Source organism: Brachionichthys hirsutus, chromosome 15, assembly GCF_040956055.1.
Source record: "Brachionichthys hirsutus isolate HB-005 chromosome 15, CSIRO-AGI_Bhir_v1, whole genome shotgun sequence".
NCBI lineage: Eukaryota > Metazoa > Chordata > Actinopteri > Lophiiformes > Brachionichthyidae > Brachionichthys > Brachionichthys hirsutus.
In genome coordinates this window covers 12,743,241-12,765,877 of record NC_090911.1, presented here as the reverse complement: position 1 = coordinate 12,765,877, position 22,637 = coordinate 12,743,241, and the positions used below count along the sequence as shown (strand labels likewise).

At 59.5% G+C, this 22,637-nt stretch overlaps 2 protein-coding genes across 3 annotated transcripts; both read right to left on the bottom strand.

Annotated features, from left to right (window-relative positions):
* Positions 1 to 3,692: 3,692 nt before the first annotated feature.
* Positions 3,693 to 6,964, bottom strand: tox4a (TOX high mobility group box family member 4 a). Of its 2 annotated transcripts, none has more exons than XM_068748456.1 (9): positions 6,611 to 6,964; positions 6,470 to 6,535; positions 6,080 to 6,382; positions 5,775 to 5,999; positions 5,378 to 5,713; positions 5,222 to 5,302; positions 4,508 to 5,143; positions 4,257 to 4,396; positions 3,693 to 4,174 (listed from the first exon to the last, which is right to left on the bottom strand). In XM_068748456.1, exons 1-9 carry the CDS (start codon positions 6,713 to 6,715, stop codon positions 4,117 to 4,119), a joined length of 1,950 nt encoding a protein of 649 aa, XP_068604557.1. In that variant the 5' UTR covers positions 6,716 to 6,964; the 3' UTR covers positions 3,693 to 4,116. The 2 variants fall into 2 exon arrangements, with proteins under 2 accessions (XP_068604557.1, XP_068604558.1); XM_068748457.1 differs by having other exon boundaries at positions 6,080 to 6,379.
* A 1,241-nt stretch (positions 6,965 to 8,205) lies between these two features.
* Positions 8,206 to 21,092, bottom strand: chd8 (chromodomain helicase DNA binding protein 8). The gene is made up of 39 exons (XM_068748454.1): positions 21,042 to 21,092; positions 19,110 to 20,144; positions 18,776 to 19,072; positions 17,924 to 18,037; positions 17,356 to 17,852; positions 17,159 to 17,270; positions 16,833 to 17,039; positions 16,680 to 16,748; positions 16,549 to 16,604; positions 16,350 to 16,467; positions 16,194 to 16,277; positions 15,920 to 16,057; positions 15,626 to 15,747; positions 15,300 to 15,543; positions 15,040 to 15,216; positions 14,783 to 14,926; positions 14,582 to 14,680; positions 14,339 to 14,498; positions 13,755 to 13,965; positions 13,488 to 13,683; positions 13,238 to 13,408; positions 12,871 to 13,161; positions 12,574 to 12,794; positions 12,293 to 12,495; positions 12,054 to 12,210; positions 11,896 to 11,985; positions 11,717 to 11,820; positions 11,518 to 11,641; positions 11,349 to 11,424; positions 10,999 to 11,270; positions 10,641 to 10,873; positions 9,922 to 10,560; positions 9,735 to 9,844; positions 9,430 to 9,651; positions 9,258 to 9,353; positions 9,073 to 9,186; positions 8,888 to 8,989; positions 8,700 to 8,804; positions 8,206 to 8,610 (listed from the first exon to the last, which is right to left on the bottom strand). The coding sequence occupies exons 2-39, from the start codon at positions 20,043 to 20,045 to the stop codon at positions 8,245 to 8,247; spliced, it is 7,677 nt and encodes a 2,558-aa protein (XP_068604555.1). The 5' UTR covers positions 20,046 to 20,144; positions 21,042 to 21,092; the 3' UTR covers positions 8,206 to 8,244.
* Between the last annotated feature and the right edge of the window lie 1,545 nt (positions 21,093 to 22,637).

The window sequence follows — 22,637 nt, the reverse complement described above, 5'->3', positions numbered from 1 at the left end:
AGCTGGGACCCTGACCCTGACCCTGACCCTGACCCACAAGGAGGATAAAGTGGGCCTGAAAACGAATGGGTGGAAAGGTGGCGCAAGTGGGCGGGGCTATGGGTGGCAGGTGCAGTGACGTCATCTGGGTGGGGGTTTGTTCTCGCTGCGTGTTATTCATTTATTATTAATTTATTATTGAGGAAACCGAGGAAACCATTCCAGCCATAACAATAATAATCAATCAATAAAAACACTGCTCCTCCCCTCTCCTCCCCGTCCCGCCCCCGACCCTTGCCCTTCAACCAATAGGAGTCACTGACTATCAATGATGGACAGGTCCTCCGCTCAATGACAAACGCGTTAGACGGATCATCCGCGGTAAAGTCTAAAGGCTTAAACTTTACATCACGTGATCTTCCGGTTATATCCGGACCTCATTCTGGATCAGAACCAGGAGACGCGCTTCATGATGGTTCACCCCCCCCCCCCCCCCTTAAGATAGGATGCTTAGAAAAAGCCTCCATTAGAAGTAAATGGGAAAATCCAGATGTTTCTGTATCCGGACGGGAATCCGGATCAATCTCAGGATTTAATGGATCAAATTTAGACCAAGAACAATTTTCAGATTTTATTCATCCGGATCCATCCAGCAATCAAACAAACAAACAAAAAACAAACAAACAAACAAAAACAAACAAACAAACAAAAACAAACAAATAGACAAAAACCAAACAAACAAACAAACAAACAACAAACAAACAAACAAACAAACAAAAAACAAACAAATAGACAAAAAACAAAAAAACAAACAAAAAACAAACAAACAAACAAACAAACAAACAAACGGCGTCCCGTCCTCAGTAACAGACAGACAGAAAGACAACTTTGTCCTCACGTCCCTCGTCCTTGACTCCTCCCCTGAGTCCAGTGCGCCTGCGCCTGCCTAAGCCCCGCCCCTCTGCGCGAGCCATGCGGTAAATAAACCTTTGGGCTCCTTCTCCTCGGGTACTTCTGCTGCACCGTCGCCGGGATGTCTGCGGGGGGGTCGGACCTGCACGCGCAGGTGGAGTCGGTGCTGGGGGGGCTGCTCAAAGCGGCCACCGTCGAGCTGACCAGACTGTTCGAGAGCAGCTACGGAGCGTCGCTGGCCGTGCACGCGGTGCACGCGGTGCACGCGGGGGCGCGGACGCGCAGCATCGGGGTCCAGGTGGACGAGGACAGCTGTTCACCGCTGGAGCTCGACGGTTGGTCGCTCGGAAACACCGACTTCCTGTTGTCGTCCCGGGCGCGCCGGTGCGTGCGTGTCTGCGCGGTTTGATCTGGCGTCACCTGGACGTTACGTGGGGGGGGGGTGTCGACGTCATTGGTTTATCCGGTTAACGATAATCTCGCGTGTCTTTAAACCGGAGGACGGTTCCGTTCACAAGTTGTGCGTGTTCATTCAGAGGAATGTAACCCCTCCCCCTCTCCCCCCCTCCCCCTCTCCTCCAGCACTCACCCTTTCATCTGATGACGAGGCCTTGAGGGAGGAGGAGGCGCTGGAGGGGCCTCCTCCTTCAGGGACCCCCCATCCAGGAGGAAACGCTCCGGTTGAGGAACAGGTCAGTCAGGTGACTCCTCCCCCCTGTGATGTCATCGATCAGGTTGCCGTGGAGGCGAGGGCGTCTGAAGAGGAGTCTCAGACTGAAGTCGTTTTACAAGGTGAGAAGGTTTCACCGCCGCTTCTCACGCCCCTTTTGTCGGGTTAAATAAAGTTATTACAAACGCTGAATGAGAGCAGCCCTGTTGTCCCCGCAGGGACGTGGACGGAGACCTTGAAGAGCGAGACATCCCAGAGTTCCCCGAGCAAACAGAAGCCCCTGGTGGTCCAGCCGGACCCCCGCAGCCTCCTGTTGGGGGGCGGGGTCAAGTTCGTGTGCCCCCTGATTCTAAAAGCACAGTGTCCGACCCCGAGACCTGGCACTCCGGAGACGCCCCATCGGGCGGGGCCTCAGCCGACCTGCAGCCCCTCCCCCTCGGACGGCGTCTGGGAATGGGTTCAGAGCCCGAAGGAGAAGAAGAGGGACTTCCACATGAAGCTGAAGCTCACGTCTCCGGACCGGCGGCTGACGCGTCCCTGCTCGGTGCAGCTGGTCGACGTCCTCGGGGCGCCGCGGCCGGCCGGGGGGGGTCCGTTACCCAAAGACCTGCGCCGCCACCAGGGCCCCCACACGGGCCACCGCCTCTGCTGCTTCGCCCCGTGCGGGGGCGGCGTGTGGCGCCTGCGGGAGGTGGTCGCCCACACCCGGGACGGCTACGTCTGCGGCGTCTGCCAGAAGGCCTTCAAGCGGAGGAAGATCCTCCGGCGCCACGAGCGCTTCCACACCGGGGAGAAGCCGTACTCCTGCCCGGCGTGCCCCGGCGCCTTCGCCCTGAGGAAGAGCCTCCGGCGCCACATGAGGTTCCACACGGGGGAGCGGCCGCACACCTGCTCGCAGTGCAGCAAGAGCTTCCGGCTGCGCCACAACCTGAAGGCGCACCTGAGGTTCCACAGCGGGGAGAAACCCTTCAGCTGCTCCTCCTGCGGGAAGACGTTCCGCATCATGAAGAACCTGGAGAAGCACCGCTGCGGCATCTTCCTTCCCTCCTTCAAGCTGATCGCCGGCTTGTAGCCGCGGCAACGGGCGCCGCCTTCTACCTCAGACTGGGAGCACCGGCGCTCCCGTAGCGGGATGCGGCTAACGCTAACCATAGCAAACGGGACGCAGGAAGCTCGCCGCGTGTTCCGGGAACAAGCTCCTCCTACTCGGTTTTCTTCGGGGCGTATTTTGGGGGCCGCTAGCGGCTCCTCGAGTTCTTTAAACACTCGCCAGGTGCGTTTGACCGGGCGTCGGCCTCCTCCGGGCTAAAGAGGAACGCCGCCGCCGTTGTTTACATGTTTGCTTTTACTTCCTGGTTGTCATTCCATGAACTAGAAACTGTCCGGCCAAACTTTATAAGGAATCTGCTTTTAGTGTGGATAAGTTTATATATTTAAACTACGGGGGTGCAGTATTCACCTGTACGAGTGTTTTTGTATGAATAAACCAGACGCCGGTTCAGACGCCGCTCAGGTCGTTCTCACCTGTCGTCGTTGAACGGAACAAACGATGCATCCTTGGCTCCGCCTTCTCCCGATGAGAGCTTTAACTCCCCCCCCCCCCCCCTCTGTATTCAGATATTTCCCAGATTACCATTTCCTTTTTACAGAACTTGATCATGTGACCATGGCGTGACAGAGGGCGTAGTCCTCTTAGCCCCGCCCCATCACTATGGTGACAGACAGGTGTGCTTTCACTTCAAACCGTTTGTATCAAGGCTGAAGGCGGCGTCCCTTTCCCGAGCTCAGAACAGGTGAAGGACGCCCGAGGGGACAGGCCAAAGACGCCCGAGGGGACAGGCCCACAGACGACCGAGGGGACAGGCCAAAGACGCCCGAGGGGACAGGCCCACAGACGACCGAGGGGACAGGCCCACAGACGCCCGAGGGGACAGGCCCACAGACGCCCGAGGGGACAGGCCCACAGACGCCCGAGGGGACAGGCCCACGGACGACCGAGGGGACAGGCCAAAGACGACCGAGGGGACAGGCCCACGGACGACCGAGGGGACAGGCCCACAGACGACCGAGGGGACAGGCCAAAGACGCCCGAGGGGACAGGCCACGGACGGAGACAACAAACACGGACTCGAGCAGTTCTTCCTCATTTATTCAGAGAACATTAACTTGAGCGACTTTGCAGCCAATGGTTGAACATTTCATCACCTGAAGGCGGGACCGGACCTGGACGGCCACAGGACAAGCCGTCTCAGGCGGGCTGGTGTCTCTCGATGGACGGCGTCCAGCAGCGCACCGCTAACGGCGTCGACCGACCCGCGTAAGGAAACTCAAACTAAGAACTACGTTGACCAGGAAGTCCCCAAAGGGAGGCCGAAGGTCCCGCCCCCATCTTTGATCCTGGCGTCCTGCGTGACGATGACATCAGCGTCATCGATCCAGCCAGCGAGCCACGCCCCCTCCTTTAGCCTCTGACCTCGCCTGACGGGAAGCCGCGGATCAGAACCGGCCCGGTTTAATATTTACAGACGACCCGTCGGTTCTGCCGGGTCTGCCCTTTATTTCACCGTCCCCAGGGACCCGTTCCGGATCGAGCACCACGCCATGAAGATGTCCCTGGAAGACAAGCGGTCCAGATTAGAAGCGGCGCCTCGCGGCCGGGAGGGGGCGTGGCCGGGGGCGTGGCCGGCGTGCTCACCTGCAGTGCGTCGCCACGCACTCGTTGCTGCAGTACTCGCGGTCCCAGTCCCGGCTGTCCACCGCCGGGTTGCTGCAGCCCGCCCTTACACACACCCCCCCCAGGACTGGACCGCCGGTCCCGTTCAGCTCCATGTCGTCCTGCAACGCACGGGGGGACATCTTTACCGGGATCCCCCCCACCTGCTCGGTGTCGGGTGACATTCAGCGTTTAACAGCGAGCCCCCCCCCCCCCCCCCCATGAACACTCACCTCCTCTGGGGGCAGCACTTCCGTGACGTCGTCGTCGTCGTCGCCCGGAGCGCCCGCCCCACCCATCACGTTGACGGCGTTCGGGACGAGGATGGGCAGGGAGGGGCCGCCCTGCAAGGAGGCGGGAACGATCTTGATCTGGAGCGGGGGCGGCGGCGTGCTGGTGATGGACACAGAGAGAGGGGCGGGGCTTCCCTCGCGAGGCTTGGCCTGCAGCGGCGGGGGGGCCGGCGCCATCTGTTGGAGCCGTGGCGGCGGGGGGGCGTTCTGCATCTGCTGCAGCGGCGGGGGCTGACGGGGGGCGGCGGACAGAACCACCGTCGGCTGCAGAGTGCGGAGCCCCCCCGGCAGCACCGTCACCAGCTGGGCCCCCACCTGCAGCATGTGCTTGGGGATGATGATCTTGGTGATGGTCTGGGCCGGGGCGGGGGCTCTGACGGCCCCCGTGCGGGACCGCGTGGTCATCTCCGGGACGTCCAGGATGATGTTGGAGGCACAGATGTTGGTGATGGTGTTCTCCTCCAGGCTCTTGCTGGCGGACGGGGGGAGGTGATCCGCGCCGGGGGGGTCCGGGGACGTCAGGTCCACCACCGGTGGGGGGGGTGACGCGGCGGTCTCCATGTCATCGCCAGCAGGCTGTGATCAAGACAGATTCAAAGTGAGGAAAGCAGGAAAAAGGGTCCCAGACGGGGGGGGGCGGGGCGGGGGCGGTACCTGAGCGAGCCGCTCGGCCCGGTACGCGGCCAGAACCTTCAGGTACTCCCTCTTGGCTGCTTCCGTCTTTCTCCTGTAGACCTGGAGACAGAACCGGAGCTGAAGACAGCCCCCCGGGAGTCAGATTAGGATGGGGGGGGGGGGGCGCCCCCCTACCTGCTTCTGCTCCTCAGCCAGGCTGTCCCACATCGACGCCACGATCTTTGACACCTCCCCAAAAGAGGCGTTGGGGTTCTGGCCCTTGATGGCCGCCTGCGTGTCTCTGAAGAACAGCGCGTAGGCCGAGACGGGCTTCTGGGGTTCATTCGGATCCTTCTTCTTCCTTTCCTTCCTGGCCCCCGCCCCCGCCCCCCCCAGCGAGGCCAGCGTCGCCGGCTTGCCCCCGCCCCTCCTGGCGGCGGCCAGGGACACAGACGGGTGTGAATAGGAGGACATTTGGGACAGGGCGGAGGACGAGGACAGAGACTTGGGGGAGTCGAGCAGCACGCTCCTCTGAACGAGAGAGAGACGGAAGATCAGAGACAGAAATGGGGGGGGGGGGGGGGCGTCTCACCTTGAAGTCGTCCATGTCTTCATCCTGCAAGGAGCTGGCTGGAGACGGAGTCGCGGACAGCGGCTGCTCGGGGGTCCCGCCCCCGAGCCCCAGCGCCAGCTCGGACTGATTGATGGTGGACAGGTGGGGGCCCCCCAGGAGACCGTGGCCGAGCTCCCCGAGCTGGACGTCGATGGTCATGGGGGAGGGGCTGCTGAAATGTGACCCGCTGGAACTCCCAAGTTCCTGCAAAGGAACAAAAAAAGGTTCCGAAGGCTCAAGGGCAGCAAGGAACCGCCCTGCGAGGTCCACGGGTCGGGACTCACCAGCGCCGAGGAGCTCAGCAGCCCCCCCCCGCCGGCCTGGGACATCGCCCCCATGTTGAGCTGCTCCAGGCCTTGAGACCCGGAGTTCACAAAGGTGGACGCAAAGGACGGGTCATTGGCCTCCACCACCAGGTTGCTAACGAGGCTACGGGGGCCCGAAGGCCCCCCCCCGGCGCCGTCGGATCCATCGCTCAACTCGAAGTGGGACACGGCGTCCCCGATGCTCAGGGTCGGGTCCGGATCAAGCGAGATGGGGGGGATCTCGAACACCTCATCCCCGAGGCTGGGCGTGTGGAACGTCTGCTACACGGGGAGGAAGAGACGGAGGGGTGGGTCAGTCCGACCGGAACCGGAAGAGTCCACCGGAGGGTCCGGGTCCGACCCACTCACCTCGGCGGACAGGAAGGGGTGGCCCGCCCCGCTGATGGCCAGGTAACCGGCGCCTCCTTCTGAAAACTGGCAAACAGACGTGAAAGAATCGAACCTTCCCCGGCAGGAATCGAACCTTCTCCGGCAGGATAATGCGTTTACCTTATTTTCCTCGGAGTATCCAACATAATCTTGGCTGTCCAAAAACTGCGAATCCACATTTTGAGAACAACCGTCCGACAGATCAGAGTAAAAATTTAGGTCCATTTTGAAACCATTAACGCGAAACTGACTAGAACTATCTGTAACTATCTGCTATCCATTTAACGAGACTATTCAGACATAAAGGAAAGCTGCTAGCTGCTAGCGGCTATCCGGCTAGCCATTCGCCAGGTTACCAGACCCGTAAAGAGATGATGCTAAGCTGCTTTAGCTTTAAACCCCGACAGAGAACCGAACCCAAATACTCCCCGCTGAGCTCCCCGGGCTCCCGAGCTGAGAACGCGGCCGGCACGAATCAATTCATGGCCTGAATCGATGCTAACACGTCCGGCTAACACGCCGATCCAACACTACAGGCTAGTTTTCTACGGAATTGAGAACATGTCCCGCCCACAATCTCTACCAATCATACGTCTCGTGTATAAATCTAACCAATCCGAGGCGAGGAAGGAAGCGAGCGTAGCCAATCAGAGGCTCAGAGCTCGTGACATTTAATGAGGGAAAGCTGCGTCCTCACTCCGCGCTAGTTTTTTGTGACCAACACTTTTTAAATAACGGATGCGCGGCAGCCTTTCGTAGCTTCACTTGCTAATAAAGTTTTGCCATTTGAATTTACATTTAGAAACAATAAAGTGCGCATGAACGACGGAACTTGTTTTCCGTAAGGCGGAATGGTTTATTTCCGGTGCGTCAACAAAGCCCCTGAAGGCGGCATCGCTCCGCGCCGTTCGAGCGTAGTTTAGGGTGTAAACTTTACATTAATTGAACCGTAAAGCGTCTGACTGATGGTTAATCAATTATTTTGATGACCTAAGGAAACGTGAAAGACATTTCATCTACTCACCTTCTGATATTTCATGGAGCATCTCCATAGTTTAGCTTCTCCTCATATACGCCGGCTTGATTAAATATAACTCATGACGTCATTTCCTGTCCTTTACGCTGTTTTTAGGACACTCATCATGAACAAACACTCCTTTTGGAGTCTGAACACAGAATCCAGGACGGTGGAGGCCTTCAGGATGTTTTTATACATGGACATCATTTCCATTACTAACATATTCAGCTCCAATAAATTATCATGATCATTAAAGAAACGGACGAACAATGACCTCATCGCGTCCTTTCACTGGAGACGGCTGTTATTCATGTCACAGATACACTCAGATCATAAAACAGTAGGAGCTCGCCGCTGTACAGCAACCCCCGGCCCCCCCATTAGAGTACAGCCACACGCCGACCCCCCCAGGCTAAGCTCGGCGTCCCCCGTTTTGGTCACGGCTGGAAATGCGTTGGGAAAGAACAGACTGAAGGAGGAGAAGAGGACGAGACGAGGACGCCGTCGGGCTTTTTGCAGTTGTGTCAGAGGTCGGAGGACGTGGACACAAATACAGCGCATAATTGTGATGAAACAGAAAAGACGCCGAGGACAAGCCGCCCCTCTGGAGGACGAACTCCCGACGTAAAATAAAGTAAAATAAAGTAGCAACGGAAACATTCGTCCAAAATAATGTGGTAAAAATAAAGGAGGACAAGCAGGGGACTCAGTGAGACGAGTTCAGGGGCGGGTCCAGTCAATCCTCCGAGCTGGAGGAGGAGTCAGAGTCCTTCTGTGCTGTGATGACATCGTCCAATAACGCCTCTTGGTCGGAGCTGTCGTAGTCCCCCTGGGAGAGGCTGTCCCCGCCCATTTTAACGTGAAAGTCCGGCCCGGTGAGGAAGTGATGCGACGTCTCCAGCTCCTCCTCGTCCATCATGTAGGCCCCGTCCGACACCAGCGTCTCCTCCTCCACGCCGTCCAGGTTGGGGTCTTCGGGGGCGGGGTCTGGAGCGTGGTGGTGGTGGTGATGATGGTGGTGGTGATGGCGGCGCCGGCTTTTCTTGGGGATCTCAGAGTGCTCGGTCAGCAGCCGGTGGGAGAAGGTGTCGGGCAGGAAGCCCTGAGACAGGGACAGACGAGTAAGGACTGGACCGGAGGACGCGGGACACAATCGGGGCTCGACGTCGACGCCCAGAGTTCGGTACGTACGGAGTTGCGGACCGTTTCGGACCAATCGGGGGCCACGGTGGCGTCGGGGTTCTCCTCCAGATACTCCCGCAGGTCCTGCAGCATCGGGCAGAAAGCAGCTCCAACCTGAGGGAGACAAACGGTCCCACGTCCAGAGATGTCCCGCGCATCCAACCGGGTGCGAGACGCCAGCGAGAGGCGGGCCTCACCTTCTTCCCCGTCCGGATGTTGATGACCTTGACCTTCTCGCTGCCCGTCAGCGGCTTGTCCGCCCTCCTCCTCCTCCTCCTCCTGCTCCTGTTCACAAGCAGCTGCAGAAACGAGACGGCGCTGTGAGGACGCTCCTGTCCCTGTCCCGGTCCCTGTCCCGGGGAGGACTCCATCAGGAACGTACCTCCAGCATGTCTCCCTCCACCTCGTAATCCGGGTTCTCCTTCAGCCAGGTGGGGGGGTCCCTGCGCCGAGGAGCACGTTCCAGCGGATCATGAAGCCCGTCCGGGTCGGAGAACTAGACGAGACACGAGAACGAGTGAGACCAGAACGCCAGCGTCCCGGGCCCGGGGTTCTCAGAGACGGTACCTCTTGGTCCCGGCGCTTCTTGCGGCCGCTGCTCTCTCCTGCCGTCCCGTTGGGCATCAGGGCCTGCTTGGAGAAGGTCAGCTTCAGACCCTCCTCCTGAGGGGGGGGGACAAGGACCATGAGGGACAAGCCGATCGTTGAACCAGGAAGTCCACCCTCAGCATCTCCTCACCTTGAGGAGCTTGACCGTAAACTCTCCGTCCTCGGCCTCCGCCCCAGGGACGCCCGGCCCGCCGGCGGCTTTCCGGATCAGCCTGGTGTAGGCCACCTCGTCTCCTGCCGGTTCTGAGCCCGGGTTGAGCTGGGCCTCGGACACGTAGCGCCGCCCCGATGGCCACTGGCCGGTCAGGACAAGCGCACACAAACTGTCCAGACGGTTGATCAGCATCCGGTCCTGAGACGAAGGACGAAGAAGAGGAGCCGGGCGTCAAGACAACGACCGGGCGTGTCCTCCCGTCAGCCGGACGCATCCCTTACCTTCGGCCAATCGACTCTGAGCGGATCAGGAGGCGGGGCTCCGTCCTGGGACAGAGTCGTGGACAGCAGGCTGTTGTCCTCGTCCACGTCACACAGCTTCATGTCTGCTACTGGACGGAACAGAAATCACACCGATTGGACGGATCCTGGTTGGACGGATCGCGTCCTCGCTCCGTGACCCGTTTACCTGGCTCCGCCTCCTCCTCGCTCTCGCCGCTCTCGTCGCTGCTGCCAGATCGGTCCGACGACGACGAGCCCGACTCGGAGTCGGAGTCGGAGTCGGAGCCTCCTTCTCCCTTTGGTCCTCCCCCCGTTTTCCCAACCCGTCCTCGACTCCTCTTCAGGCTCCAGGCCTGCCCTCCCGACTTGCCGTCACGGTGACTCAGCGGCGTGCTCTGCAGGTCGGCGCCGATCCCGCCTCCGAACAGCTCCCCCCGAACGCCGGCCAGAGCGTCCTCCGCCTTCGGCTGCATGAGGGGCACGATGGGCGGTGCCAACGGCGGCGGTGGAGGAGGCGGGGCCTGCTGGTTGAGGACGAACATGTCCCGGGCCCGACTGAAGCTGAACTGCGGGTCTGAGAAGATGGAGAGCTCCGTGCGGCTGACCCCGTGCAGGGCGGCGCCCAGCATCAGCTGGCGGTCGTGGTCCGGGAGGGTCCACCAGCCGGGCAGCTCGGCGCTGGACGGGGCGAGCGGGAGGTGCTCCTCCAGGGAGGGGTGGGGCAGCACGCGCTCACGCAGGCGGCGCAGGAGGCTGATGCGGTAGAGCGTGCGGGAGGCACGCTCCTCGGTGATCGGGACCACGGCCTGAGGAAGCTCGGCTGGATCTGAGCCGCACAAGAGACATTTACCGCCGGGAACGTTTACCGATCAAAGGAAAAGCTCCGGTTACGGGCGTGGCCGTTACCTTCGGCCCGGCCCGGGCGCAGGTGGCAAACCCGCCGGCACATGGCGACGAACGAACGGAAGTAGCGGCTGAGGCTCTCGTCCGTCTTTTTATCCAGTCGAGCGAAGGTCCGGAAGCGGTTCCAGTCGAAGTCCAGGCCCCCCCCCTCGGGAAGGCCCGCCTCCTTTGTGATCTTTTCCACGCCGAAGGTGGAAACGACGCGGTAGAAGTCGCACTCTTCTCTCCGGGTCCACCTGAAACACAGGAGACACTCGAGGACGTGAACACAGAATCCTTTGTCTGCCTGCACGGCAGAGTTCCGATCATCCCGATCATCCCGATCATTCCGATCATCCCGATCATTCCGATCATTCCCCACCTCTGCTGGCGCTCCTGCCTCGCGATCTCCTTCAACTTGCTGGCCTGTTCGCACCTCCTCCGCCGGCGGTCGCCCTTTGCCTCCGCCTCTATTTTCAGCTGCTCCTGCCGGTAGCTGCGTTGGTACGCCGTGATCAGCCGCCGCAGGCGCGCCGTCAGCGAGGAGCTGGACGGCCAATCGCACGCTCCGCTCTGGCTGGGCAAGCTTCCCGGGAACGTCGGGCCGGGCTTCTCATCCACAGAGATCTCGTCGTCTACGTTCATGGAGTCCGGCTGGAGGAGGAGGGGAAACGGTGGCTCACCGAACGGCTGCGGCCAGAACGCCGTGGAGGGGGCGGGGCCGATCCCTACCTCCTCGTAAAGGTCTTTGGCGTGTCTCGACGCGGGTTTGAACTCCGGGTCCTCCGAGTATTTATCAAAATCAGCTCTGAGCAGGAAATACACGAAGCAGGAACGGGTGTTAAACCCTGCAACGGAAGACGTGATGATGTCACCGGTCGGACTGGGCGGGGCCACTCACTCGTCTCCCAGCTCGGGGTCGCCAGTGTGCTGCTCGGCATCGATGGCCCTGTCGTCAGGGCGACCGGCTCGCTCCAGGAAGCAGAGGCGGGGATCAGCGCGCATCGTGGTGTACATCTCGTAGCCTGGCGACCGAGGAAGAGTCGAGGCGGTTTAGAACCATCAGCGGGGACGACGCCCTCGCCCCGAGGTCAACGTACCGTGTTTAAACACGCCGGCGAGCAGCGAGCGGTCGGCGGCGCCGTCCCACCACCCGGCAGGGACCTCCTGCTGCTCCATCTCAGGCATCCAGATGTCAATGTCCCTGAAGGACGAACAAAGGAGGCCGGTCAGCGGCGCTCCGGCAGCAGGAGCAGAAAGCCCACGGCCAATCAGATACCTGATGTCGGCCCCGTTCAGGACGGCGGCGGCGTGCTCGCCAATCACCTCCTGCTTCAGGTAGTAGAGCATTCGCACCCGCAGCAGCACCCTGAAAGGAGGCACAGCGTGAACAGCTGGGGGGCGGGGGGGGCACACAGCCGCTGGGGGGGCACGCACTTGTTGCACTGGTGCTTGAGGTGCTTGCGGTAGCTGTCGTCCAGCAGCAGGATGTCGGGGTTGAACTTCCTGATCCACTCCACCTTCTGGATGTCAAACGTGCTCTGGGTCTTCACCCTCTTCCCCTTACGGCCCCTTGGGACGGGGATAGACAGGCCTGGGGGGGGGGGGGGGTAGGTTAACTCAAAGGATCAACAGATCAACAGTCAGGCCCCGCCCCCGCCCCCGCCCCACCCTACCGGAGTGGTTCAGCAGCGTCTGGGGCTCCCGCCCGTTCTCCGGCGGCGTGATGAGCTCCCAGATGAAACTCTTGATGTTCTCGTCGCCGCGGTAATGAAGCAGGCAGAACACCAGGATGACGCGGCAGATCGTCTCCACGTCGCGCTCGCTCAGGCGCCGCTTGCACCGGGCGTGAGACAAGATGTCCCTCCAGCGCCCCCACCTGGAGAGGAGGAGGACAGACGGAGTGAGACGGCTGAGGGGAACAGAGATCCGCGTTCACTCTGATCTGGAACTGTACCCGTAGACCAGCAGGTGCTTCTCCACCCGAAAACAGTCGGTGCGTCCGTAGCCCCCCCCGCTGTGGCGGTCGGAGCGCCGGGACGAACGCGACTGTCTGTGATTGGCGGGAGGGTACTCGTCGTCGCTGTCCAGATCAGACAGGTCGCCGCCTTCTCCTCGTAAGCTGGAGAACTGGCGGGTCTGCTTGCGGACTCGGGGGGTGTCGATCACCAGGGTGTTCTGTTGCACACACCAACCGATCGATAAGCGTTCAATAACAAGCCTGCGTCTAGCTGCCGGAAGCCCCGCCCCTCACCTTCCGGTTGATGGAGTCCATGTCGATGTCGGCCTTCTTGGCCCACTTCTCCCAGAACTCGGGGTCGTCGAGGGCGATGTCGTTGCGGGTCTCGGAGGCCACGAAGCTGGCCTTGGAGAAGGTGGAGCCCTTGCCCTCGCTCTCGATGGTGATGGTGGTCGCTCGCCGCTGGAGGATCTGGTCAATGTCCTCCTCGCAGAAGCGACTGCCCTCGTCGTCCTCGTCCATGATGGCGGCGTAGGCCCCCTTCCTCAGCAGGTCCTCGATCTCCTTCTTGGAGAACTGCTGGATCTGCTGGAGGTAACAGCGACAGGGATTGAGTCCACGGCGCCGACCCGAATGGTTGGTGGTGGGCGGGTCCTCTTACGCCGTTGACGGCGCTCTCCTTGTTGCCGCTCATGCTTTGCAGCACGGCCCGGTCCAATCCCAGCTTCAGGCTGGCCTTGTCCAGCATCTCCCGCTCGTAGGAGTTCCTCGTGATCAGACGGTAGACCTTCACGGCCTTCGACTGGCCGATCCGGTGACACCGGGCCTGGGCCTGGGCGGAGAACGAGAAGGTGTGTGAGCCAGCGGGGCTAAAGTAGGACGGCGTGCACGTTGGGGCGGCGGCGGCGCACCTGCAGGTCGTTCTGAGGGTTCCAGTCCGAGTCGAATATCACGCAGGTGTCTGCAGCAGTGAGGTTAATGCCCAGCCCGCCGGCTCGGGTGCAGAGCAGGAAGACGAAGCGGTCCGAGTCCGGCTTGCTGAAGCGGTCGATGGCGGCCTGCCGGAGGTTCCCCCGCACCCTGCCGTCGATGCGCTCGTAGAGGTATCTGGAAACGAGGCCCGTCAGCGTCAGCAGGGACCCAGAGGACCACTGCAACGTGCATCGAGACACGCCCACCTCTTGTTGATGAGGTAGTCCTCCAGGATGTCCAAGCAGCGCACCATCTGGGAGAAGATGAGCACCTTGTGGCCCCCGGCCTTGAGGCGGGGCAGCAGCTTGTCCAGCAGCACCAGCTTCCCGGCCGAGCGGATCAGGGCCTGCAAATGGAAGTCGGGAGCGAGGGAGTTGTAGACCTCCCGCAACTCCGCCACGATCTTCTCCTCTGCACCTGGAGAACAGGTGGGATGTTAGGTAGCTAGTGCTAGTGCTAATGCTAATACCACAGTAGCACACTTCACACGTAGCGCATCGCCTCCGGGTCCACGTCAGGTGAGACTTTAACCTCCATGGAGGAGGCGAGGAGAAAACGCCTAGCTAGGAAGCTAGGAAGCTAGGAAGCTAGGAAGCGATGGCGCGGGTCAAACCGCCGTAGCCGCGACGTTAGCTCCTCTCGGGCCTTCGCTCTAGCGTAGCGGACGGCTAGCCGTCGTAAAGGTCAGCGTCGATGCGATCCAAGCCGTTCCGATGTCCGTCCCATCACAGCTGACTGAGGTTCGATCGGTGGCATCAAAGCGGTCGCCGCCCCCCCCGGGCCCTCGTACCGTTGATGAGGTAGGGGTGGTTGCAGCACTTGCGTAGCTCCATCATGGTGTTGAGCAGGTTGGGGACGTTGCTGTTGCTGGTGGCACCTAAACTGAGGAAGCTGAAGTTCCTCTCCAGGATGGCCCGGTAGTACTTCTTCTGCACGTCGGTCAGTTCCACCTGAGGGCGGAGCCAGCGTCTTTATGTCGTCCAGGTGCAAACGCTTCAGGCGCCGCCCGGCGCCATGCAGCGGCGACACTGACCTCAATGATGGTCTCCTGTTTGGGCGCCAAGTTCTTCTCCACGTCCTCTTTGAGCCTTCGCAGCATCATCGGTTTCAAGATGGCCTGCAGCTTCTGGACCTGCGGACCCAGGAAGGAAAGACTTGCTCAGGTGCGTCACATCCGTGCAGGCGGGCCGACGGTTCCGGCCGGGTCCAGGTGTGCACGTCTGAGTGTTCACACCTGCTCCTCTGTTTTGAGGTCGCCAAAGTCTCTGAGGAATTCGGTCTCAGAGGAGAACTGAGCCGGCTCCAGAAAGTGAAGCAGGCTGAAGAGCTCCTCCACGGTGTTCTGGAGCGGAGTGCCGGTCAGCAGCACCTTGTGTTCCTGGGAACAAGCGGAGAACAGGTAGGAGAGGGGGAAGGGGAGGGGCAACCGCTCAGCACAAGTCCTCTGCTTCCTCACGCCGACCCGAACGGCCTTCAGCCACGCCCACTGACCAGGTCCAGCATCTTCAAGCTGTCCAACAGCTTACAGTTCCGATTCTTGAGGCGGTGCGCCTCGTCGATGATCACGCAGCGCCAGGAGATCTCCCTCAGCTCCGGGCAGTCGGACAGCACCATCTCAAAGGTCGTGATGAGGGCGTCGAACTTGTACGCCCCCGGGATCAGGTGCTCCTGCGGACGGAAAGGACGCTTGCATTGGACGCGTTCTGACCCCGGTGCCGCTCGTCCTCAGCAGCTGCGACGGCTGAGTCCACCTTGTCGTCCTTGCAGTACATCTCGTACTGCTGGATCATCTGCCGGCTGGCCAGGCTGCCGTGGTAGACGATGGCGTTCATGTTGGTCCACGTGGCGAACTCCCTCTCCCAGTTGGTGATGGTGGACAGCGGCGCGATGACCAGGAACGGCCCCTGGATGGCGGCGGCGTGGATCTCAGACAGCAGCGTCATCGACTGGATGGTCTTCCCCAGACCCATCTCGTCCGCCAGGATGCAGTTCTGCCTGAGAACCGAGGGAACCGTGAGAGAACCCCCCAGCGGACAGGACTGCCCCCCCCCCCCCAGGAGGAGCGTGTGGCGAGTACCTGTTGTACCAGTTGAAGAGCAGCCAGTTGACCCCCTCCAGCTGGTACTCCCGGAGGACGTTTCCGTCCTTGTACTCCCTGGACTCTTCCAGCTTCTTCCAGGCGTTGGCCGAGGGACGCACCTGAGGACAGAGCAAACACCAGCCGGGTCTGAGACCGGGCCTGAGGCCGGGCCTGAGGCCGGGTCTGAGGCCGGGTCTGAGGCCGGGCCTGAGGCCGGGTCTGAGGCCGGGTCTGAGGCCGGGTCTGAGGCCGGGTCCCGAAGCGAGGACCGAGAAGCCGACGGCTGCGCACCACTCTCTTGAGGCGGGGCTGGCGGTCCTGGATCCTCTTGAAGTCCTCCACCTTTCCCCCGTCCACGTCCTCCTTCAGCTCCCAGGTGGCGTCTTCGTAAGGCAGCGAGCACCACTTCACCAGGTAGTAGATAACGGGCTGGGGGGGGGCAACGGAGGAAAACAGTCACACGCCCAGCAGACAGGGCAGCGTGGGGGGGGGGGCAACGGAGGAAAACAGTCACACGCCCAGCAGACAGGGCAGCGTGGGGGGGGGGGGGCTTCCGGCCGCTCACCTCGCCGTTGTCCTTGTCCACGCTGTGGGACACATCCAGGATCCTGTCCACCTCCACGTAGTCCGGGTTGAACATCTCTTCGTCCTGCTGAGTCACAGGGTCAGACGCGTGCGCAGCAAGCTGGAACCGCCCCGAGCTGAAGCCCCGCCCCCTCACCTCCTGGAAGATGCGGCGCATCTGCGCATGTTTGGTCTTGAACCTCTTGATCTTCTGATGGATCCTCTTATCTTTCTTCAGCTGATCCAAGCTGGCCCACTCGCAGTGCAAATACGAGCTGGCGAGGAGACAACCGGGTTTACCTCCACGTCCAACGGGGACGGCGCGTCCCATTGCTCCCGGGAGACGTGAGACTTACTAGTTTTTGTACTTCACAAAGAACTCCTCCACGCTGGCGTAATGTCCCGGGGACACCTGGAAGGATTTTAGGCTTGTTGTGATTCCCAGAACGAATCCGCTGCCGGATGACGCAGGAAGAAGAAAACTTACTTCCTTCTTGGCGAACCTCAGAGACAGAACTTTGTCCACGATGGCAGCATCTTCCTCACTCGGGTTCTCCTGTCGAGACAAGAACAACAGGGTCGATGGACACGGCTTCCTCTGCGTCCGCGTTGCCATGGCGACCCTTTGTCCTCCACTCACAACGAAGAACTGCATGCTGGGCTGTCCGTCCACGTCCAGCTCCAGCTCCTGTTTAAGCTGCGCCGCCGTCCCGCCGCTGATGGAGGCCACGGCGGCCGCGGTGGTGGTGACGTCCACGTCTTCCTGCTCGTCTTCGTCGTCGGTTATCTTGATATCCAGGTCCTCGGTGTACTTCTTCCTCTTCACCACGCGGTTGGAGCGCCTCTTCTGGCCGAAACAGAGAGGTGTGATTTGAGTGGGCGTGTCCCTAATGCCTAACGTGCACCCCAGCTTGAACCCCCCCCCGACCCTGGACTCTGTGCATTGATCTCATTCGGTGATCGTACCGTAATCAGATCATCCTCCAGCGCAGCGGGGGAGGCGGGGCTCTGCTCCCCGTCAGAATGGTCTGAAGACGGATTTCTCTTTCTCTTCTTTGCTCCCACTAGAGTAATAGTGCTGCAGGGGGGGCGGGGGGGGGACACAAAGGACAACCATAAACACACCGACCCAGCAGGCGCCGGACCCCTGGACCTTCACTCACTTTGCCTTGGTCTTGCTCTTGCCCTTGCCCCCGGCCCCCGTTGCTACGGTGCAACCAGCCACCCCGGCGGTTCCTCCTGCTGTCTTCACTTTGCCTTTCCTATCAGCCCCTCCTGTCATTTTGCCCGTGGCGCCCCCAGCCATGGGGCTTTTCTTCTTGCTTCCCCCGCCGCTGGACTTCTTCTTAGCCGCAGACACCACAGTCAGCGTCCCCGGCGCTTCCGGCGAGGAATGAGTGCTCGGAAGCTCGTCCTGGTTCAGGACCCTGGGCAGGTTCTTCTCGCCCCGGGCCTTGGCCCGGGCTATAGCTTCGGCCACGATGCGGTTGGCCTTCTCCTGTTTACACAGGATCTCGACTCGCCGGACGGAGGCCGAGTCGCCGGCGGCCTTGGTGATGCGGATGGCCTGGGACAACGTGGTGGTCGTCGACGCCGAGGCCGACGTATTGATGACCTTCACCACGGAGACCGTGCCGGCGGCGGAGGAAGCTGAGCTCGTCTGCGTGAAGGAGAACATTTCAGAACGAAGCGGGCCACCGGGCCGCCGGCGCCGCCGATCCGGACGTCTACCTGTGGCTGCAGGAGCACTTTGAGCGGCACCGCGACCCTTTGTCCTCCTTGGGCCTGAGAGATATGCAACACCTGCGGGCTGCCGGTGCCGCCGGCCCCGGAGACCAGCTGGTACTGAGAGACAGAACAGAGAGGTGGGGTCAGGAGCAGAAGGACGTGGGAAGCTAGCATGAAGGGAACTGTGACGGTGCTAGCATTAGCATGAAGGGAACTGTGACGGTGCTAGCATTAGCATGAAGGGAACTGTGACGGTGCTAGCATTAGCATGAGGGGAACTGTGACGGTGCTAGCATTAGCATGAAGGGAACTGTGACGGTGCTAGCATTAGCATGAAGGGAACTGTGACGGTGCTAGCATTAGCATGAAGGGAACTGTGACGGTGCTAGCATTAGCATGAAGGGAACTGTGACGGTGCTAGCATTAGCATGAAGGGAACTGTGACGGTGCTAGCATTAGCATGAAGGGAACTGTGACGGTGCTAGCATTAGCATGAAGGGAACTGTGCTGGTGCTAGCATTAGCATGAAGGGAACTGTGACGGTGCTAGCATTAGCATGAGGGGAACTGTGACGGTGCTAGCATTAGCATGAAGGGAACTGTGACGGTGCTAGCATTAGCATGAAGGGAACTGTGCTGGTGCTAGCATTAGCATGAAGGGAACTGTGATGGTGCTAGCATTAGCATGAAGGGAACCGCTGAAACCGGACCGTGAACACTCTGACATTAAGAGATTTAACACCCCCCTGAAGACACGAAGCAGCAGCCGGGAGGCGTCCCGTCTCAAACGGCGTCTCAAACGGCGTCTCAAACGGCGTCTCAAACGGCGTGATGAAGGAACGGGTTCCCGCCTCACCTTCACGCCTCCCTGTTGGTTGGGCTGCTGCTGCACCTGTAGCTGAATGGTGAGGACTTTGGGCTGTCCTCCGGCCTGGCCCGCGGCCCTCGCCTGCGTCAGAGCTGCGAGTTGGCTTCCCTGGAGCACCAGCTTGCCTCCGGGGAGCTGACCTAGCACCAGCCTCGCCGGGGCCTGGGACTGCTGCCCACCTTGGGCCGTCTGGACCTGCTGGATTTGTTGGACCTGCTGCTGCACCGCCGACCCGGCCTGCGACGGCTGCTGGAGAACCAGCGTGATCCGCTTCGCTTCGGCTCCCTAGATTCAGAAACGAAGAACGAGACGGATTTAGAACCTGCAGCTCGTAAATCCAGACGGGGCCTTCAGCCTGCCGGCTCCAGCTGGAACTCACCTGCGTCTGGGCTTGCATCGCTGGCTGAAGCTGCAGCTGGCCCTGGATCTGCGCTGCCGGGCCTTGGGGCTGGACTTGGACTTGATTCTGGCCTTGAGCCACCTGCACTTGAGCTGGGATCTGAACCTGGACTGTCTGGCCTTGCGTCTGCTGGGGCACGGAGGTCAGCAGCATCTGTTTCACCGGGCCGTTGGACGCCTGGAGCAGCCGCTGCACCCCCGCGGTACTCACCTTTATTTGAGTATGTCCTGGGCTTGCCTGATTCAAAACAGTCCCCCCCTGCACGATGGACATGCCCGGTTTCAGAGGGGCTCCAGACAACACGCGGATCACCTTTCCACCGGTCTGGCCCGCGGCTCCCGATACGGTCTGCAGTACCTGGGCTTGACCCTGGGGGCCTTTGAGAATGACGATTTTCCCCCCCGCCTGCTGCGTGAGGGCGGCTAGCTGCTGCGGCGTGAGCTGGTGCGTTATCTGAGTGAGCTGCGTGGCGGCGCTGGTGGTGACCGGAGAGCTGGACACAGTCAGAGGGGAGCTCAGCAGGACGGCGCTGGTCGTGGCCACGCCGGCGGGGATGGCGTTCTGGGCCTGGATCTGAGCTACAGCATCCACAGAGGCAGCGACGGCCAGCACTTGCACCGGCTGCTGTACAGGAACCTGAATAGGGGCCGGGTCCAGGATGGCAGGCGTCGCTACAGGATCATTAAAGTCCGTGTTGACGGTGAGCTCGGGCTCCCCCGACGGGTCCACCTGGCCGAGAGCCAGCTTCAGGGCCTCCTCCACTGGATCCGAGGAGCCCTGAGAGAAGGAATCATCAGCAAGGGCGTCCAGGTTGAATAGAGGCGTGTCCTCAAACAGGTCCATGATGGGGTCTGCCATCTCGCCCACTCCACACAGGGAGACGGGCACGGCGTTCAACGGACTCCGAGGTGAAGGCGTCTGGCACGATCCCGTTTCTCTCCACTTTTAAGCAAGTAGCTGGGAAGAGAGGAGAAACAGGAACATCAGACAAGAACAAGTTCAGGATGTCAAGATGACTTAAACGGTTTGCTAATCTGCAAACCGGTTCAGAAACTGGAATCATTCAGAAACCACAAATTGGTGATCTTCAGTCTTTGGTTTGAAACGTGTTTAAGCGTACAAACATAAGGATCAAATGTGGCTCCGTTTAAACTTCTGGTCCAGAAATGACAGGAAGAATATATGAATGCATTAAACCTACGTAGACACATGATGTGAGCTTCTCCTAAAAGCATTAACTCACAGAGCTACTATTAAATCACAATAAAACAGCTTTACCATAACAGTATAAACATAGCATCTGAAGTTAGCATCAAAGCTAAATTTATCAAGCTACATTTTCAAACCACGGTTAGCACCAAGAGTCTGTCAAGAAAACAAGTAATATTACGTTTTTTTAAAAACATTATTTGCAGTATTCAGAGCTCAACGACGCAGGAACGACCCCCCCGGAGGAGGAGCGTCGGCGCCGGGGAGGAAGGATGCTGCCTCTCGGCTCCTGTCGCCGTCCTCCTACAGAACCGTCGACTAGCATTAGCTTGTGCCGCTAACAAGATATGGCAATTACCAAAGCGAGTAGCAGACATTGGGTTTAAAAACACGGCCCGCAGCACGTCCGGGCTCGGTACTCCGGTTCTCTGTCCGGTACCGTCAACCATTCATTCTACCGGACTCATCAACAAACCGGACCAACGTGCCACAATAAGCTCTGCCCGTCTCCGTTCAGAGACAAGGCTTAGGCCGCAATGCTGTTTCGGTTGCTCTGCGTCTGTTCTCCGCCACAACCACCGGAATGTAACGACCGTTTCCGTTACCCCGACCCCCGCAGTGATCATTTCGGGCTCCTAAATTTACCTTTGCGTCGACACACATGGCTTTCTCCGTCTCACAACACTGTACGATTACAGGAAACGGCCAGGACGAGCAGGAACTAACTTCTTGCTAGAGAAAGCGTAGGTGGGCGTGACCTTCGGAGGGGAGCGCACGCTGATTGGTCAATTTCTTCCCAAGCCGGCCACATACGGGTATCTCATTGGCTATCTGAGCCCTCCGTCACGTAGATGGCCACGTCTGGGCGGGATGATTAGTATAGTTAGGTTGAGGCAGCAATAAATGCGGCCTAGCAGGGACCATTTGACTGGCTGGTCTCCAGCACAGCGATCTAACAGCCCGAGATGCTTCCGTGAGACGCGCAGGCCCTTTGTATCCGACCGGGGATCAGTTTCACTCATCCTGAAGCGTTAATGGGGTCCGAAGCAAGGAAGGCCTGTTTGTGAACAACAGCCTCCATTTGTAAGGGTATTGTCACATTGAATAAAGAAAAAGAAGCAACTCTTTTTAATGACTTTTAATAAATATACACCAGAACGCCGTGGTACGTTGACGGACATTTTATTTCATTTGTAGCTGTTTGATATCAGAAGGTTTTTCTTAAGCACAGACACCGACCTGATGACAGGCCGTGGGTGATGCGGGGTTTGTCGCCCCCAAGTGGCCGCGGCCTGCAACAGGATTGTTATCCATAGTATTCCTCATATTTTACTACTTTTGATTAGTAGTTAGTAAATCCAAATTAATTGCAGCTCTGGCAGTCCCCGCAGCATCCGGGGCCCCAACAAGCTCCCAGTTCTACCGCTAATCCAGCCTTGATTGTCATAAAATAGTCACTATTTTGAATCTCCTGAAGTTAAACGCAACATTAAAAAGCTGAAACGTTTCACTCTGTGCATAAACGTGACACCGTGAAAGTCTTGGTATTCCATTTATAAGAATACTTATCAGCCTGGCTTAAAATCAGAGCAGATTTACTCTGATATAGAAAAGACGGAGGAAGACGAGCGTGGCCGTGAACCGGGGAAGCGTAAGTGAGACGGAGGAAGACGAGCGTGGCCGTGAACCGGGGAAGCGTAAGTGACTGTCTGAGACAGTGAAGCACATTTATCCATGACAGTGGAGGAGAGGAGCCGGCCAAAGCCTCCATCTGGCTGCAGCACGGCGAGGAGCATCCGCCTCACGCTGGCCCGCTTGGGCCACGCCAACACCAGCTCTGTGGGGAGAGCTATATTTGCAAACAGCTGCAGATGCAAAGAGATGGAGCACCTCGGGATGGGGGGGGGGGGGGTCTGATTAGCAGAGTAAACTGTCACATCCCCAATAGATCACATTAGTGATGTCTGGAGGTCGGTCCGGCTCTCTAATCAATACACCGAGTCAACTTTAGATGATTTGGTTTCAATTTTTATTAATTGATAGAAATTTGCATGTCAATAATATTTGTTGCAGAACAGGCATGTCGAGGGGGGGCGGCGACAACACAGAAGAAAGGAGCACAGGCACGGTGCGACAGAAAAGCTCTTATACGTGTCGTTTATATAGAATCTAGCAAATATTTATACACAGAAACAGCAAATGAAAGCCACAGGTAAATACTGCAGACTGAATATTTCTGAT

Bases quoted from the DNA above. Each gene is read 5' to 3' on its own strand.
- tox4a (XM_068748456.1), bottom strand. From the start codon at position 6,715: ATGGACCTAAATTTTTACTCTGATCTGTCGGACGGTTGTTCTCAAAAT. The intron at 5,144-5,221 runs GTACCGCCCCCG...TCTTGATCACAG, and splicing joins GGGCCGAGCGGCTCGCTCAG to CCTGCTGGCGATGACATGGA. The intron at 4,175-4,256 runs GTGAGCACGCCG...CTTGTCTTCCAG, and splicing joins TGCGTGGCGACGCACTGCAG to GGACATCTTCATGGCGTGGT.
- chd8 (XM_068748454.1), bottom strand. From the start codon at position 20,045: ATGGCAGACCCCATCATGGACCTGTTTGAGGACACGCCTCTATTCAAC. The intron at 16,605-16,679 runs GTAAGTTTTCTT...AAATCCTTCCAG, and splicing joins TGAGGTTCGCCAAGAAGGAA to GTGTCCCCGGGACATTACGC. The intron at 9,845-9,921 runs GTAAACGGGTCA...TGTTCCGTCCAG, and splicing joins CGAGGAGGAGGCGGAGCCAG to TAGCAGACATGAAGCTGTGT.